Raw genomic sequence first — 19,275 nt, 5'->3', positions numbered from 1 at the left:
TATATATATCTTCTATATGTATATCTTCTCTATGAAAAACGAACATCATTAAACACCAGCAGAGAACAAAACTCATCAACTGAATTTGCTTTGATCAGCCTCTTAAATCATCCAGCAGTTATACAATTAATTATAAAAGGGTATTGGTGATCAAATATGTCTGATATTTACATTTTTGACGGTCCATTTATGTTGACAAGCACACGTAGGATGGAGCAGCAGCACAATCACCTCCTGTGTGTATGTCAGTTTGCACGTACATTTCAGACGTGCTAAAAACAAAGACGGCAGTGTTCGCAGTTGAGTTTTAGTCTTGATAGATCACACTGCGTGTGCTAAATAATTATATTTGCATCTTTTCCTTCTGATTATCACCATACATATGCAGAATATACATATTCTGCATATGTATATTCTATGCTAAATTAATTGCACTCCTTATTCTGCTCACTGAAGAGCTGCAAGACTATGGGCCCACGTTTAGTGCATCAGCTTTGCCTGTGCTATCAAGCCTGCATGTAATTTAGTCCATGCTAGTCTTCAGTGTATCAGCCGCTATATATTTCATATTCAGAGTGGTCAGTCCTGTTCAGAATTGGGCGGGGCCAAGATGATGACAAATGTTTGGTTAGGTCAAACTTACGTAATCTGCCTAGCAACAGGTGCTGTGTATATATTTTTGTATGTGAGTGTGTAAATAGACAACAACTCAGACTCAGACTTGCGCATTGGCTAGTATGAGCGAGAACTATGATGGCCCTAAGGGGTTAAAAAGATGCAGACTGGCCAGATGCAAGCTACAGATTTGTTTTTTGTTTTTTTAAAGGTATTTGGTTGACAAATTTTAATTACACACAGCTACAAACATGTAGACTGCATATGCTGCTAGCAGTATTATTATTAATAGCATTATTATTACACAAAGGGAACTGACTAGACGGGCCTGCAGCAATGCGACCTCCACTCACTTGGACTCCACCAAATCAGCAGATGTGAGAAGAAGACAAACGAGGTGAGACAGCGGAGGAGACATTAAAGAATCACAATGTGGATCCAAATGTGCTTCCTACATTCATTTGGACTGCTCACTCCACTCTTGAGTGTGTGTGTGTGTGTGTTTGTGTTAAAGTCAACCCGAGCGTAATGAAGCCAGCGGCTGACACGCCCCCAATCATCAATCATCCATGTGTGAGGTGGTTGACCTACAGCTGCATGAATACACACAATGATGTTTTTGATGCCGCGTGGGGACATCATGGTGTAAAAACAAGGTTTAATCAGCCCCTTTGTTTATTAAATAAATATAATACTGTAGGTCAGTATGTGTTAGCATTAAATGTTTCTGATGTATGATTTTTAGCTCCACTTTATTTTTGCTACCACCAATAAAAATGACCCAATAGTGTTGGCGGAGAATTATTCGATGACTGCTGTGTCATCAACTTCAGTACAAGCATACTTTTTATAGTATTTTTTTTTAACCCAATTTACTTCCATCCAACTTTTAAAACACCCGTTTCATTTCTGTTTAGTTCTATTTTACAAGTATTACATTTTATTTCATTTAAAGTTTTTGTATAACAACCTTTTAATTTACTTTATTTTCATATTTTGAAAAGGCATATTTTATTAATTGTATTCTTCATTTCTTAAATAAACTTCTAATCTAAATGTATTTGTATTTTGAGCCACATTTTTATTTGATTTGACTTTATTCTCTGCTGCTATTTGCATTTTTTTCAAATGTAATTTTACCTGTGATGCGCAGTTTGTCGGGTCCAATCACAGTCTGTTTGCCATCTGCACTGAACAGCATGTTGTCATTGTGGGCGCTGAGGACCACGTTGGTAGTGTGTCCCTCAGCCTGTCTTGGACCTGCAAGGATATTTCAGACAAGTCCAATGTTAAAATCATCGCCATCTGGTGGAAATGTTTTTTTTTTTTTTACTAATTCAACATTACTGTAGCGCATTCAAGAACACAATATGTCATGACGGGTGTGTCTCACCAACAGACATCCTCCCTGTCACGTTGCCGTTTTCGTCTCGGGCGTTGAGGAAAACATTTTCCGTTTCCGAGTGTACAAGAAGTGGTAATTCCTGAGAGAAAATAATATTTCAAAAGGTTTGCCTGATAGGATGTTTCTATAAACAAAAATATCTTAAAGCAACTTTTTTCACCAAGTACCACCGCAGTTTTAGAAGCCATGTCTTAAAGGCCTACTGAAACGCAGTCTGATAGTTTATATATCAATGATGAAATATTAACATTGCAACACATGCCAATAAGGCCTTTTTAGTTTACTAAATTACAATTTTAAATTTCCCGCAAGGTATCCAGTTGAAAATGTCGCGGAATGTTGATGCGTGCTTGTGACGTTATTGGTTGGAGCGGACATTTTAGCCCAGCACCACTCATGGCTAAGAGTCGTCTCTTTTCATCGCATAATTACACAGTATTTTGGACATCTGTGTTGCTGAATCTTTTGCAATTTGTTCAATTAATAATGGAGACGTCAAATAAGAATGCTGTTAGTGGAAAGCGGTGGATTGCAGCTGCCGTTAGCAACCGAAACACAGCCGGTGTTTCTTTGTTTGTTGTGAAGCTTTAACACAGAGCGGTCAAGCGAACATGTTTCTCTACGTCAACCAGCAAGTTTTTGGATGGGAAAATTGTGATATTAAGTCGGCTCTTGCCGGAGACTTCAGTGGATTATGCGACCTCCCCCTGCAGCTCAAAAAGGCAGCTGTGATCTTGGCTCCTCAGCTTCTCTCAGAGACACTGGCGTTCACTGCAGTCATCCGACTTTCAGGCATGACTTTAGAATCTCACTAAAACACTATTAACACTGAAACACTCCCGGAGTTGTCGCCTTTTTTTGGGGGGGGGCTTCACTCTGACTTTCTTCATCCACAAATCTTTCATCCTCGCTCAAATTAATGGGGAAATCGTCGCTTTCTGGGTCCAAATAGCTCTTGCTGCTGGTGGCTATGATTATAAACAATGTGAGGAGCCCTACAACCCGTGACGACACGCGCACATTGTCTGCTACTTCCGGTAAAGGCAAGGCTTTTCTATTAGCAACCAAAAGTTGCGAACTAAATCCTTTCAGCAAAAATATGGCAATATCGCGAAATGATCAAGAATGACACATAGAATGGACCTACTATTCCCGTTTAAATAAGAAAATCTCATTTCAGTAGGCCTTTAAAGCAACAGTACACAATAATTGTACTGTAGTGAGGCTTATTTGTGAGTCACTCTGGTGATAGGTGGAGAGAAATCTATTACTATCATTAATTAATTATTAATAATAATAAATATTTATATTTTGTGTATAGTTCTAATAAAAAAATGTGTGCACATCTTGGCTGTGACCAGCAGAGTTAGGGTTAGGGTTAGGGTTTGTTGAACAAGAATTTAACTATTCAACTACATTGTTGAATAAATTGTTTTGGGGGCCACATTTCCAGAGAGCGAAGGACCGGAGTCTTATTTGATATATTCCGGACTACCAGTGTCCTCTTGAGTGGACATTTGCTTTTGGTCTATTTATTTAGTCAGAGTTACAGGAGCGTTCTGTTGTTTTCAGGGACATTATGCAAACAAACTAGTAAAATATCTTCTCTATGACAGCACACTAGTGTTTTTAAGAATCTGCTAACAAAATGTGAGTCTCTATCCAGTTTTTTCAACTGAACTCACGGGCCACCAGTTAAAATAACCCAAAATCATGGAAAAGACAGGACCTAAAATGGGACCTTAGGGTACAAAACCAGTGTAACACTTGGTTTTATTGTTTTACTATGTTTAAAGTAATGGCTGCATTTCAAGCAAGAATATACCTATCTACAGGCCTGCTTACGTGCTCAGAGTATGTATTACACGTCATTGTATGGAAAACATGACTTGTCGCGTGCACTCCTCGAGACATAGCAAAGCAATTTTATATATTTTTTTACTGAGGAAAAAAATCAGGGGGATAATAAGACACAGTGACTTGAATAAGTAACTTTAATCTTATTACTGGTTTGGTTACATAAATCTCCTTCCGAAAAAAAAATAGTTGACTTCCAAAAATGAGAGGACTTAAAATGGTGCCTTGAGGAATGCCTTACAGGTTTGGACCCCAGTGTTCTATGCTTGCCGCAAGGTTAAAATGTCAATGCAAGGATCTGCCAATGTGTTTACAGTGGTCCGAGTTCCTCTATACCAGGGGTCGGCAACCTTTTTGAAACCAAGAGCTACTTCTTGGGTACTGATTAATGCGAAGGGCTACCAGTTTGATACACACTTAAATAAATGGCCAGAAATAGCCAATTTTCTCAATTTACCTTTAATAAATAAACCTATATATATATATATATATAAATTGATATTACTGTCTGTTATTCCATTGTACATTTTTTTTCCTTTTCCGCAAGGTTTTTTGTAGAGAATAAATGATGAAAAAAACACTCAATTGAACGGTTTAAAAGAGGAGAAAACACAAAAACAATAAAAATTTAATTTTGAAACATAGTTTATCTTCAATTTCGACTCTTTAAAATATAAAATTCAACCGTAAAAAATGGAGAAAAACTAGTTAATTCAAAACTTTTTGAAAAAATTAAAATAGAGAATTTATGGAACATCATTTGTCATTTTTCCTGATTAAGATTAATTTTAGAATTTGGATGACATTTTTTAAATAGGTTAAAATCAAATCTGCACTTTGTTAGAATATATAACAAATTGGACCAAGCTATATTTTTAACAAAGACAAATCATAATTTCTTCTAGATTTTCCAGAACAAATTTTTTTAAAGAAATTCAAAAGACTTTGAAATAAGATTTAAATTTGATTCTACAGATTTTCTGGATTCGCCAGAATAATTTCTTGGAATTTGAATCATAATAAGTTTGAAGAAATATTTCACAAATATACTTCGTCGAAAAAACAGAAGCCAAAATGAAAAATTAAATTAAAATGTATTTATTATTCTTTACAAATGAAAAAAATAAATTTACTTGAACATTGATTTAAATTGTCAGGAACGTAGAGGAAGGAATTTAAAAGGTAAAAAGGTATATGTTTTAAAAAAATCCTAAAATCATTTTTAAGGTTGTATTTTTTCTCAGAAATTGTCTTTCTGAAAGTTATAAGAAGCAAAATAAAAAAAATAAATTATTTTATTTAAACAAGTGAAGACCAAGTCTTTAAAATATTTTCTTGGGATTTTCAAATTCTATTTGAGTTTTGTCTCTCTTAGAATTAAAAATGTCAAGCAAAGCGAGACCAGCTTGCTAGTTAATAAATAAAATTAAAAAAATAGAGGCAACTCACTGGTAAGTGCTGCTATTTGAGCTATTTTTTGAACAGACCAGCGGGCAACTCATCTGGTCCTTACGGGCACCGCGCTGGTGACCCCTGCTCTATACCAATGATTGTCAAACTGTGGTACGTAGGCTCCATCCAGTGCGATGCCAATGAATCACTTAAATATTCAAACACAGCTTTACTGTTCAAACTGTGTGTAATGTTACAGTCGCCATATTATTAAATATACTTTTCAAACGAGACCTCTGCCTTGTTTTTAATGAATACTTAGGCCTACTATTCTACTGTATTTTAGTTTCGATCATTCTGGTGGCACTAGCAAAGCCAAGTGTTTTCTAAGTTGGTACTTAGTGTAAATTTGAGATCCACTGCTCTATACAACAGGAGCACTAGATATTCACTGCAACAATGTTTATCTCCCAAGTTTTGACCTGAACTCGCCCGAGTTAAGAAGTTATGTCATTCCCAGGCTACCTGTTGAATAGTGTGACGATCTAAGTCATTAAATCTGTCAAAACTTGATGAAAATTAAAGAATAAGATACTATTTTTGGTCCATGTCGAGGTGTAAAGTAGGCCTGATCCAAATAAAACGGTTTTACGTGTTGAAGATAAATCTCAGACTATTTGTAAACCATTCCTCATTTTGAGTTTGGGAAAGAAAAGGCAGTAAAGTGTTCCCATCTGCTGCCAGCAGGCAGTCGAATAACGCGACTTTTCCCACCACAAACATCCCTGAGGTTAAAGGGAAGCTCGCTGCAGGAGCACGTGTGCGGCGTGAAAACGGTTAAAGCTCGACCGCCTCTGAGACGCCACCGCAGCAGTGCTGAAGACGGTTGGACATCTCGACGAGGACGCACAGATTTCAACAATTAGTCGGGGAGGATTTGGTTAAGAAATGACGGGTTTACGAGCAGGGAGAGAAAGAGGAGAATGTTCTCATACTTCTCTTGAGTGGATCTCCTGAGCGTAGAGAGGCAGCAGGAACTCAGACTCGCCGTCCTCCAGCTTGACGCCGTCAGAGTGGACCTGCAGAAGGCCCAGCCCTTCCTGAGGTCACACAGTGCATGTAGTTAGGCAGGTACTTGAATGCGACACTTAAATACACAACAGCTTGCATTGGGGCCAAGTGGGGCAGCGCCCAATTCGAAAGCCTGAAGTGAACTTTCTGACGTTTCTTCCTGTCCTTTTTTATGGCAGGGATCCTCTACAGTCAACATTTGATTTTGGTCGGTTTATTTTGTCACATTTATAGGAGTACTCTGTTTTTTTAAGGACCATCTGTAAAAAAAAGCAGTCAAAAATCGTCTCTATGACAGTTAAAGGGGAACATTATCACAATTTCTGAAGGGTTAAAACCAATAAAAAATCAGTTCCCAGTGGCTTATTTTATTTTTCGAAGTTTTTCTCAAAATTTTATCCATCACGCAATATCCCGAAAAACTGCTTCAAAGTGCCTGATTTTAATCGTCGTTAAAGCCACCCGTCTATTGTCCTGTGACAAGCGATTCAACAGATTACGCATCTATTGAAACGGATGGTTGGAGTGTGGAGGCAGATAGCAAAAACAAAATTGAAGAAACTGAAGCTATTGACCCATATCACGACAGACAGCGGCAACGAGGACGAATTCGGCGATCGCCTTCTAACCAACGATTGCATCTTTTGACCACTGAGGCAACTTGAATCCATCGATTAGTAAGTGTTTGTTTGGCATTAAATGTGGGTGGAGGGAAAGGCTGGATGCAAATAAAGCTCCAAATGAGGCATAATGATGCAATATGTACATACAGCTAGCCTAAATAGCATGTTAGCATCGATTAGCTTGCAGTCATGCCGTGAGCAAATATGTCGATTAGCAGATAAGTCAATAACATCAACAAAACTCATCTTTGTGATTTCGTTGACTTTATCGTTGGAAATGCATCTGCTTTGAGTGTCGCAGGATATCCACACATCTCTGTCGTAGCATCGCTATCGTCGGTAAAGTGTGGAGAACAAACGAGGGACTTTCGCATCTTTTGACACTGGTGCAACTTGAATCCGTTGATTGGTATGTGTTTGTTTGGCATTAAATGTGGGTGGAGGGAAAGGCTGGATGCAAATATAGCTACAAATGAGGCATAATGATGCAATATGTACATACAGCTAGCCTAAATAGCATGTTAGCATCGATTAGCATGCCGTGATATGTCGGATTAGCACACTCCACGTAAGTCAACTTGAATCTGTCTCTGTTCGTGTTGTTACACCCTCCGACAACACACCGACGAGGCATAATGTCTCCAAGGTACGGAAAACAGTCGAAAAAACAGAAAATAACAGAGCTGATTTGACTTAGTGTGTGTAATGTGTTTGAGAAAATGTCGGATTGCTTCCCGTTGTGACGTCACAGGTGAAAGTCATTGCTCTGACAGCGAACAATTGAAAGGCGTTTAAATCGCCAAATCCACCCTTTTAGAGTTCGGAAATCGGTTAAAAAACATATGGTCTTTTTTCTGCAACATCAAGGTATATATTGACGCTTACATAGGTCTGGTGATAATGTTCCCCTTTAAAAGTCAAACCAGGGATATTCAACTGAAGTGCCCCTTTTCCCTTTGTTGTTGTTCTTATTTTGACAACGGACATCCTCTGCAGTAGACATTTGTTTTTGGTCTCTTTATTTTATCAGATATACATTTCTTAAGATAATAGCCCTGTTATGCAAAATACAAGTGTCTGCTGGCCTTTAGGAGGTTCAACTGTCAATGCACAGACCTGTCAATGTTTTTACAGTGCTCCAAGTCCCTCTATACAAGGGGACCTCTTATTTTTTTGAGTAATTTGCTGCAAAAATGTTTGTGTCCTAAAATTTGACCTGAACTTGGGGGCCAGTACGGTGTCATTCCCGGACCAAATTCGGCCCCCAGGCCGCCAATTGAATTGCCCTACTATAATGTGTGTGGCAAAAAATATATTGTATTGGATTTATAAAGAAATCAACTGAAAAAAACACAATGTAATGCAATAAATAAACTTTTTTTGTAGAATCTCTGGCCTTTTTTTGCCAAACAAGAAACATTTATCATATAAAAGTCAGTATTTGGCTACAGAACGGATAATTTGGGGCTAAGAACAGATGGTACGTACCGAGTTGAACCACATGACCCTGAAGATCCAGATGGTGAGAGCCAGGTTGATGACCAGGATGATGAGCAGCAGCAGCACAAAGAGGTAAAGGCAGCGCTTCCTCCAGCCATAGATGCCGATCTTGTAGACGTGCTCAGTCACAGGCCTTAGCACGCTGCTGCCCTCTGTGGTGGTTCTGATGTACTGCTCGCCCGCCATCTGCTACAATAGGCACCACAGCAGCAGCAGAAACAACTTATTGATGCAGCAACATTGTAAACACAAATTTGGAAGAATAAAATTATGTACATAAGGAAAACCTAAATATTACATGATGTAATAGGGCTTTATAAAGTTGTGAGATTATCAGTCATAATTTTAAAAAAACAAAAATAAAGGTGGACTTTTTTTTGGAAGAAAAAGTAAAAACTGAATGACTTCAGTCAAAATTTGATAGGCAAAAAGTTACATACACATTTAATGTAATCAAACAAAATCACTCCAGGATCGTAAAAACAGAGGACAAAAAAGTAAAATTTTGCTGAAATAAAGTCATAATTAAGTATTAAAAATATCATAATATTATGAAAGTAAGTGACCATACAAAAAAACTATTTTTTTTAGAAAAAGATAAAATATTATGAGACTAAACTGGTGTAGCTTGGTGATTTAAAAAAAATAATGGATTAATATAAAATAGCAAAAATAAAGATGTCATAAATGAAGATGAAAATCGACATCGTGTAACTTGTAATGTAACTTAAAGAGAAAAAAAAAGTTAACACAACAAAACAAAATCACTTTTAAGACCATTAACATTTTTTTCTTTTAAAAAGTCACATTTTGCCCAGATAATGTCGCAATTATCCATGCATCCATTTTCTACCGCTTGTCCCTTTTGGGATCATGGGGGGTGTTGGAGCCATTTTTTCCCAATCGTCCCTCAAGGGGTCGCTGGAGCCTATCTCAGCTGCATTCGGGCGGAAGGCGGGGTACGCCCTGGACAAGTCGCCACCTCATCACAGCATTGTCGCAATTATGTTATGCAAATAAGGAATCGTTTAAAAACAATGACATATTGTAAAAGAAAAGGCAAAATATTGTGGGACTGAAGTTATAATTACCTGAAAAAAAACATTATTGATGTGAGGTATAAATAGGGAATGTAATTACACAACATCTCTATAACATTGAGAATAAAGGATAAAAAGTAAAATTTAGATATAGATGCAATTATGTGGTATAAATATCAAATTATTATGCAAATAAGTACTGTAAATAAGCATATAAAACAGTGATTTTGTAAGGGAAAGGGTCAAATATTGTGAAACTGGAGTTATAACTACATGTATTTGAAATCCTAAATTATTTGATTTATGAGAATTAAGAAGTCATTTTAGAAGGACAAAGCGAAAATAGCAAGAATAAAGTCTGTAGTCTCTATTTCGGACAAGAAACAATCAGTTTAGTCAAAAATATTGTGGGCAAAATCTTACCATTACCATACATGAATAACATTGTACAAAACATGTGTGTAAGAATATGGGAATAAAGAAAAGCTACGGTCTTTTCTCGTCAGACCGCACTTCAAATATTACGGCTTTGCCACATTTTGGGGAGATATTTTGTTTTACATCTTCTAAAGCATATTCTCCAATTGTTTGGTTCTAAATCAAGCGTTTTTAAGCATAAAATGGCTAAATGTATTTAAAATATCAGTAATACAATAGTATTGGCTACAAAAGGAGACCAAACCAATCAGCACGCGCTGTTCAGTACTGTGGCCACTGATTGACTCAGCCTCAGGCAATATTGCTACATTGAATGAAAAGACTGCAAAGGTGACTAAAGGGCGTTAGCACTTCTCTAGGGGGCTCTCATGAAGTTAAAACATGTATTTAGAAGATAATAAACAATATTTATGTTGTAATTTTGAAAATATTTGATTTATAATTAAGGATTCTTAATTTGCAGAAATTCATATACTGCGGCCATAATTGGACATAACGCGTCCGCTTGATGCATTAAAGCAGGGGTCACCAACCTTTTTGAAACCAAGAGCTACTTATTGGGTACTGATTAATGCGAAGGGCTACCAGTTTGATACACACTTAAATAAATTGCCAGAAATAGCCAATTTGTTCAATTTACCTTAAATAAATCTATACATATAAAAAAAATGGGTAATTCTGTCCGTCATTCCGTCGAACATTTTTTTTCCTTTTACGGAAGGTTTTTGGAAGAAAATAAATGATGAAAAAAACACTTAATTGAACGGTTTAAAAGAGGAGAAAACACGAAAAAAATTTAAATTAGATTTTGAAACATACGTTTATCTTCAATTTCGACTCTTTAAAATTCAACAGAAAAAATTAAGAGAAAAACAAGCTAATTCGAATCTTTTGGAAAAAATTTAAAAAGAGAATTTATGGAACATCATTAGTCATTTTTCCTGATTAAGATTAATTTTTGAATTTTGATGACATGTTTTAAATAGGTTAAAATCCAATCTGCACTTTGTTATAATATATAACAAATTGGACCAATATATATTTTTAACAAAGACAAATCATTATTTCTCCTAGATTTTCCAGAACATTTTTTTTTTTTAAAGAAATTCAAAAGACTTTCAAATAAGATTTAAATTTGATTCTACAGATTTTCTAGATTTGCCAGAATAATTTTTTGGAATTTTAATTATAAGTTGGAAGAAATATCTCACAAATATTCTTTGTCAAAAAAACAGAAGCTAAAATGAACAATTAAATTAAAATGTATTTATTATTCTTTACAATACAAAAAGAAAATACTTGAACATTGATATAAATTGTCAGGAAAGAAGAGGAAGGAATTTAAAAGGTAAAAAGGTATCTGTGATTAAAAATCCTATAATCATTTTTAAGGTTGTATTTTTTCTCTAAAATTGTCTTTCTGAAAGTTATAAGAAGCAAAGTAAAAAAATAAATGAATGTATTTAAACAAGTGAAGACCAAGTCTTTCAAATATTTTCTTGGATTTTCAAATTCTATTTTGAGTTTTGTCTCTCTTAGAATTAAAAATGTCGAGCAAAGCGAGACCAGTTTGCTAGTACATAAATTAAATTTAAAAAATAGAGGCAGCTCACTGGTAAGTGCTGCTATTTGAGTTATTTTTAGAACAGGCCAGCGGGCGACTCATCTGGTCCTTACGGGCTACCTGGTGCCCGTGGGCACCGCGTTGGTGACCCCTGCGTTAAAGTATCAATAGGGATTACATTCTCTCCCCATTCAGTTGTTGCTTTCTTAATTCTTTCCTTACATTTTATTGTTTGTCACATACTTTAGGTTTGAACACACACACACACACACACACACACACACACACACACACACACACAACCACACAACCACACACACAACCACACACCCATGCACAAAGTGCAAATGTGACTCATGGTGCCAGCGGAAAACTTGACGGCTTTTCCAGCATCTTTGCACAAAAGGGAAAGCAGAATGAGTAGAAAGTGTTTTACAGCTAATAAATGATGAAGCCTCCTGAGATGCAGATCAAGCTGATTGCATCTACAACAACGACACCAACAAGAATCAGTTTGCTGACATGAAGGCAGATGGAGCTCCATCTACAACAGCTGGCATCATGGCCCCCAGTCAGCACTTGGACACCATGACAAGAAGCAGAGTGCCAAAGGACTGCAGCAAACAAAACTAAGTTACCCTCTAGTCATTCTTCTGCTTTGGGAAGAAGGCTGCTCACAAACCCTGAGCAGAGGCTGGCAGTTGTGTCTGTTTATACTGGAAGTACATCTGAAACTATAACTAGTCTATCTAGGAGCACACTTTATGAATAATGAAAATATCATACAAAAAAATTGTTTAAAAAAAAAATCGTATTTTAAAATATTACTGTATAATAATATTTTGAGATAAATGATTACTATTAATGTTAATCACATGCAAAAATATATAATATTACAAAATTAATAGGGGATTAAAAAAAAATACTGTAGGTGAACAGTTATCCTCCTTATCCGAGTCACAAATCATAAAAAAAAACAGATTATCAGAATAAAGTTGACATTTTGCCAGAAAAAGTTGAAAATTGGAATATTTGCCATTGTTTTTGAATAGGGAAAAAAAATTATGTCACAAAAATATTGTGTGACTGAAGTAGAGAGCATTTTAATTACACAAATGTTAGATGCGTGGCTCAGACGGAGGAGCGGTCCCCTATAACAACTTGAGAGTTCCTGGTTAGAATATAGCTTCCGTTATCCTAGACGTGTCCTTGTGCAAGGCATCATCAAAGTGGAGTGATGGGTCTCAGTTCTCACTGGAAAGTGCTTTAAGTGTCTAGAAAAGTGTTATAAAAATGTTATACATTATTTAGAATTATTAAGAAGATATGAGTTCAAATTGTGCACAAAAAAAGCTCTTATGTCGGGAAAAAAATGCATTATTGTATGAAGAAATACATAATAATGAAGGGATAAATTCATAATTATGCCTAAAAGGTGGTAATAGTAAGAAAACAAGTTCAAAGGATTTATGGAATAAAGTCACAATTGTGACCATCCATCCATCCATTTTCTACCGCTTGTCCCGTTCAATAGATACTAATATTATGGGATTTTAGTTGCAATTGACTAAAACTATTTCATAAGATTGTGACAATAAAAACATTTTAAGGAAGAAAAAAAGTAGGGGTGCCTCGATACAACTTTTTTACTTCCAATCTGTTGGCCGATACTGATATTAACCCCATACGATAACAGCATTAATCATTTATGGCCAATTTTTATTATTTTGTTGTGTGGAAAGTTAGAAAAGGCTTGATAAAGTAAGATTAATCAAGCGGAGAACAAAAATATGTGTAAAAAAAGCACTAACCCATTTATTATCAACCGTCTACAATTGATTTATGTATCATTAAGTTGTAGAGGAGTGTTAACCTTCCTCTTGTGTTAGCTTTCTGTTACCATCTCTTATGTTAACGGGTCGGTTTTGATCCATGTTTTAAATCAGCTGTAAAATACACTAAAAACAATTATCTATCATCCAGTTTCTCATCTCTTGGTTACCTTGTTAGGCTTCCTTATCCTTGAAAATATTGGTTTTAATATTTTTGGTTTGGGCCATTGGGCCTTATTTTGTCAGTATACCCCTCGATTTCAATTTCTAAAAATGGTAAAACAAACCTCAAGAGAATCATATAAATAAAAAAAGGTTGTTGTGTTACCTAACTATTACTAAGGGGTATTAGAACAAATCCCTTCAATAAATGTGTTTTGTTTATTTTTTCATTTTAAGAATTGTAACTATTGTAACATCTATGGTGTTACGGGTCAATTTCGACCCATATATATTTACTTCAAGAAAAAGGCTAAAAAGTATTTTTTTCAGCAACAGAAATCCAACATCAAGCAAAAGACCAATCAAGCAAATGAAACCAAGAGAAATAGATTACTAGTTCCAAAACTAATAAAAAAACAGTGTGGTGCTTTAAATCGCAATATTGTGCAATTAGGGACACTTACTACGCTTAGCTGTTGGGTAGCTGTTAGCTCCCAGTAGCTCATGGCCCACCATGTTAGCTATTTGACAAAAATAGAATAAAAGATCACCTTTGTGTTCATATTGGAGGACATTTAGATGTTAACTGTCTGGACCGCGTGTACCTGAGATTTTAGATGCAAGCAGATTTAAATCAGATATTTGCTAATATCAGACAGATATCAGATATTCGTATTGGATCTAGACACCCCTAAAATACCATAGTGTTACAAGAATAAAACTGCGTGTTAAGGTAGTTATAGAGTTGTAATTTTGAGTAAAAAGTTATATTGTAATGTAAAATAATGAAAATAAAGTGTAAATTTTAAGAGAAAGGTCATGATACTCTAAGGCAGAGGTCACCAACCTTTTGAAACCAAGAGCTACTTCTTGGGTAATGATTAATGCGAAGGGCTACCAGTTTGATACACACTTAAATAAATTGCCAGAAATAGCCAATTTGCTCAATTTACCTTTAATAAATAAATCTATATATATATAAAAAAATGGGTATTTCTGTTTGTCATTCCGTCGTACATTTTTTTTTCCTTTCACGGAAGTTTTTTTGTAACGAATAAATGATGAAAAAAACACTTAATTGAACGGTTTAAAAGAGGAGAAAACCCGAAAAAATTTAATAAAATTTTGAAACATAGTTTATCTTCAATTTCGAATCTTTAAAATTAAAAATTCAACTGAAAAAAATGAATAGAAAAACTAGCTAATTCGAATCTTTTTGAAAAAATAAAAAAGGGAATTTATGGAACATCATTAGTCATTTTTCCGGATTAAGATTAATTTTAGAATTTGGATGACATGTTTTAAATAGGTTAAAATCAAATCTGCACTTTGTTAGAATATATAACAAATTGGACTAGGATATATTTCTAACAAAGACAAATCATTATTTCTTCTAGATTTTCCAGAACAAAAATTTTAAAAGAAATTCAAAAGACTTTGAAATAAGATTTAAATTTGATTCTACAGATTTTCTAGATTTGCAAGAATAATTTTTGGGAATTTTAATCATAAAAAGTTTGAAGAAATATTTCACAAATATTCTTCGTCGAAAAAACAGAAGCTAAAATGAAGAATTTAATTAAAATGTATTTATTATTCTTTACAACAAATTCTTTTTTTTACTTGAACATTGATTTAAATTGTCAGGAAAGAAGAGGAAGGAATTTAAAAGATAAAAAGGTATATGTGTTTAAAAATCCTAAAATCATTTTTAAGGTTGTATTATTTCTCTAAAATTGTCTTTCTGAAATGTATAAGAAGCAAAGTAAAAAGATAAATGAATTTATTTAAACAAGTGAAGACCAAGTCTTTAAAATATTTTCTTGGATGTTCAAATTCTATTTGATTTTTGTCTCTCTAAGAATTAAAAATGTCGAGCAAAGCGAGACCAGCTTGCTAGTAAATAAATAAAATTTAAAAAATAGAGACAACTCACTGGTAAGTGCTGCTATTTGAGCTATTTTAAGAACAGGCCAGCGGGCAACTCATCTGGTCCTTACGGGATACCTGGTGCCCGCGGCCACCTTGTTGGTTACCCCTGCTCTAAGGATATAATAGTCAATTTTATGAGAACTATAGAAGAATGATGATAACAAGTGCATTAGGACTAAAGGAAGGAGCATGTTGTACTTTAAGCCTCATTTTGCTCCAAATAGAATTCCAGAAGAAAAGACTTGAGAGAAAAGACGCAAATATTACGAGAGACCACACAAAGCAGAATGTACAGTCTACCTGCTTCCTTCCAAGACATCATTAGTGGAGTGATGAGTTGATCCAAAGTAGAAAACACAGTCAGAAGGTGCTTCTTCTACAAGTTGATGATCCGTGTTATAACCAAAGAGCTCATTGTGATCTTAATGAATTTGATCCAATTAGCGGAAATGAACACATTACTTTGAAAGAGTCTACTAACATTACTCTTTCATCCTTCCTTGAACCACAGGCAGCTAACTGTTGCCTAGCAACAAAACAAAAACACTCCCCAAGCAGCCTGGTCAAACTGCGGTGCCAGGAATGCAACATTTTTGGGATACAAGCTGACATTCTCAAGGAAAATCTTTTTCCTCAAGTTCATATTTTTGTTTTGACGCCTTATCCTTGGACTAATGTTCACAGATTTGATGTAACATCAACTCTAGTACTTTTTAAAACCACTATATTCTTGTAACATTAGCAGTAAATTATTCTACCACTTTATGCCTACAATTACTTTACTTGTTATTCTCATAAAAGCCCAACTTTATTTTTGTAACATTTAGACTTTATTTTTTTAGGATTTTTTTTTGTAGCTGTACTACTTATTCTTGTAATATTACATCTTTATTTTTGTAACATTATTACACCAAGCTGGTAAGGTTCCTAATCATAACCATGCGACTTATTCTTGTAATATTACATTATATCGCAACTTAAATGTCATACCTTTAAGTTTGTTTACACAGCAATAACAATTCATTTTCTTACCTTTATAAATGAGTATACTAACTTTAAGCCTTTTCCTCGTGCCATTACTTTATTCCCATATATTTTTTTATATATTAGATTTGTTTTTTTATTCCCATAACTTTATGATTTAATTGTCATAACAGCACGGCTTCATCCTCATCACATTACAATTTCTTGGCCCTAATTTTTATTCCTTCTTTACAGCTTCATTATTATACTATCACAACATTTCCTCCCAGATTTACGACTTACTTTTGGTAACTAAGACTATTTTCTTTCATATATTATAGTTTCATATCAGAAACTTTATGACTTGTCATAAGTTAATTGTTGGAAAATATCTATTTTTAACAATACTTAATTTTTATACTAATAGATATTGAGTGTCACAACATCACATTTTTCTTGTAACATTAGAAATGTGCTGTCACAATATTAAGATTTGATTCTTGGAGCTTATGACTATTCTCAAAACAGCACAACCCTTACTCTTATACTCGCTACAACTTCTCAACTTCATTTTTCTTATATTACTACATGATTTTCATTTACATTATGGCTTTATTCACATGACTGTTTTGAGTGTATTTCCTTTATGTTACATTTTGTCATAATATTACAATGTATTCTTGTCATTTATGATGTTATCGTCATATGATTCAGACATTTTTTTGCAAAGAATATGACCTAATTGTTTTACTTTAAAGACTTGTTCTCTCTTAAATTATAACATTATTTTTGAAACTTTACAACTTTGTCTTAATATTTTATATCACAACCTCAAACCCCAAGACCTATTGTCATAACCGTATGACTTGATTGTCTTAAATGCTTTTTTTAACCTGTAAAGCACTTGACTTGACTTAAACCACAACTTAATAGTCATATCACAATTTAATTATTTTACATTGCAAATTAATTGTCATAACCTTACAACTTAATCAGTATTTTACCTACATTATGACTTAATAATCATAAAATTACAATTTTATATCATAACTGTCACATTATAACTTAACTGTCATAGCCGAACAGAATATTTGCTCTAACTATACAACCTATTCACATTAAAGTACTTTATTCTCATAATTTGCTATTTGGTGTCAAAACATTGAATTATTTTCGTAACATTAACAATATCACAATATTACTTTCATTCTTGTAACTTTATGACTATTCTCATTACTCTCCAAGTTGTCTTGTAAAATTACAATATTGTCGCAACATCACAACCATACTTTCTATTATACAGTACATATTATGACTTGATTACTATATATTACAGCTTTATTTTAGTACCTATTCCCTCATTGCGTACAGTCATTTATATTTTGTGTATAGGCTGGGAACCTTAGGACTTAATTCTTGTTAAAATGTGCTCATTTATTCTCTCAACACGAACAAGCTAAAATTTTATATGACCACACATTTATTATTCCTTCGTATGGATCAAGCAGAAATAATGGCTGCTCTCCAACATAAACTGTTATGGAGAATGTTTTCAATACATTTGCACGAAAAGGGAACTAAAAAGTCCTGAAAGAACCTCACTGAAAAAAAAAAAATCTGGACAAGACCGGACTTCCGGTCTTGTCCTTTGACTCCATTCTGCTGCCTTTCATTCTAAAAATAGTATTGTAAAGTACATTTTAGACAAGACACCACGCACACGCTCCAGTCGCTGAATACATGATCAAATACAATATTCCCAAAATTAACTAACCATGTTGTGTTGGTTTGAGTTATTCTTTCATTGCTGCCCATGTATGGTCACATTGTGTCCAGTTACAGCTCAAGGTGTTTAAAAAAAAAATAAAAATTTAAAAAAGAGTTCAAAGTTCACACTGTAGTTTGGAGAGGAAACTAAACAAGAACAAGAGTACTCACCGACTTTGCTCAGTCGCCCTCCTTTATACACGACAGTGTGTGGACCAAAAGCAGCAGCAGCAGAAGCAGCGGAGGAGATCCTGGCTTGCACACGTCTGACAGCCGCTCAACAGCTGCGGCCCATAAATCCACTCATGCACCCGCCTGACACCAGACGGCGCTCCTACTGCTCCTGCACAAGTCACTCAAAGGGAGGGAGAGGGCGGGATCACAAAGCAGTGCACACTAACAAAATAATAACATACAGTATGTGTGTTGACTGATAACAGCTTTCCTGGTATCACCATGGCGACCTTGCATCTCTTACCCTTGGTGATGGCCACCTCATGTTGTTAGCATGAGCTTCAGTGCTTTAGGTTTTGCACTGTAGATGAAGCCCTGGAACTAAAAACCAAACAGTTACAGTTTTGAACTTTTAATGCACTATATTGCCTTAAGTATTGGACCATAAGGTAGTTGATGGGCTTCTCCCACACCAAACTCATTCAAACATCCCTTTTTGTGATTGGGTCAGTACTATTGTCACAGTGAATTAACATGTACTATAATCCATTGATAACTTCATTTATATATACTTCAGGCTCAAAATCTCAAATTCAGAGTAAGCCAATGGTCAAATGAGTTCCTTGTCAGCACTGCAGCATTGATTCTCAGTGTGGCTCGAGTACAAAGGTGGTATACAAGCTACATTAAGTGGTACTCAGTAAAGCCATTTTAAAAATTACAGCACTACCATACATATGAAATAATTCACCAGTAAGAGTTAACCCAAGATTTGTTAGAATTTAATCAAATGTTCATTTAACTTTAACACCCTCCCTTTAATACAAGGCAATATTTGAGCTAATTACTGATGTAAGAGGAAGTACTTGCCACGCCAAATGTATTTGCGTGGGACTTGTTAAATGCCTTTCTATGTTAAAAAGATGAACTGGTTAAGCAA

General features: G+C 34.9%; 1 protein-coding gene across 3 annotated transcripts in view; it reads right to left on the bottom strand.

The window, feature by feature from the left end:
* sgcg (sarcoglycan, gamma) overlaps positions 1-18,494 on the bottom strand; it is a 31,831-nt gene extending 13,337 nt beyond the window's left edge. Inside the window, exons 1-5 of one of the 3 annotated variants that reach the window (XM_061878789.1) lie at positions 18,337-18,494; positions 8,452-8,652; positions 6,265-6,369; positions 2,009-2,099; positions 1,756-1,875 (exon numbers count right to left, since the gene is read on the bottom strand). In XM_061878789.1, coding sequence (XP_061734773.1) covers positions 1,756-1,875; positions 2,009-2,099; positions 6,265-6,369; positions 8,452-8,649 — 514 coding nt within the window. In that variant the 5' untranslated portion in view covers positions 8,650-8,652; positions 18,337-18,494. Of the gene's footprint in view, positions 1-1,755; positions 1,876-2,008; positions 2,100-6,264; positions 6,370-8,451; positions 8,653-18,332 lie in introns of all 3 variants that reach the window. The other 2 variants (XM_061878788.1, XM_061878790.1) reach the window with 2 other exon arrangements.
* Positions 18,495-19,275: the final 781 nt, after the last annotated feature.

Source organism: Nerophis ophidion, linkage group LG18, assembly GCF_033978795.1.
Source record: "Nerophis ophidion isolate RoL-2023_Sa linkage group LG18, RoL_Noph_v1.0, whole genome shotgun sequence".
NCBI classification, from domain to species: Eukaryota; Metazoa; Chordata; class Actinopteri; order Syngnathiformes; family Syngnathidae; genus Nerophis; species Nerophis ophidion.
This window is presented reverse-complemented; position numbering and strand designations above follow the sequence as displayed.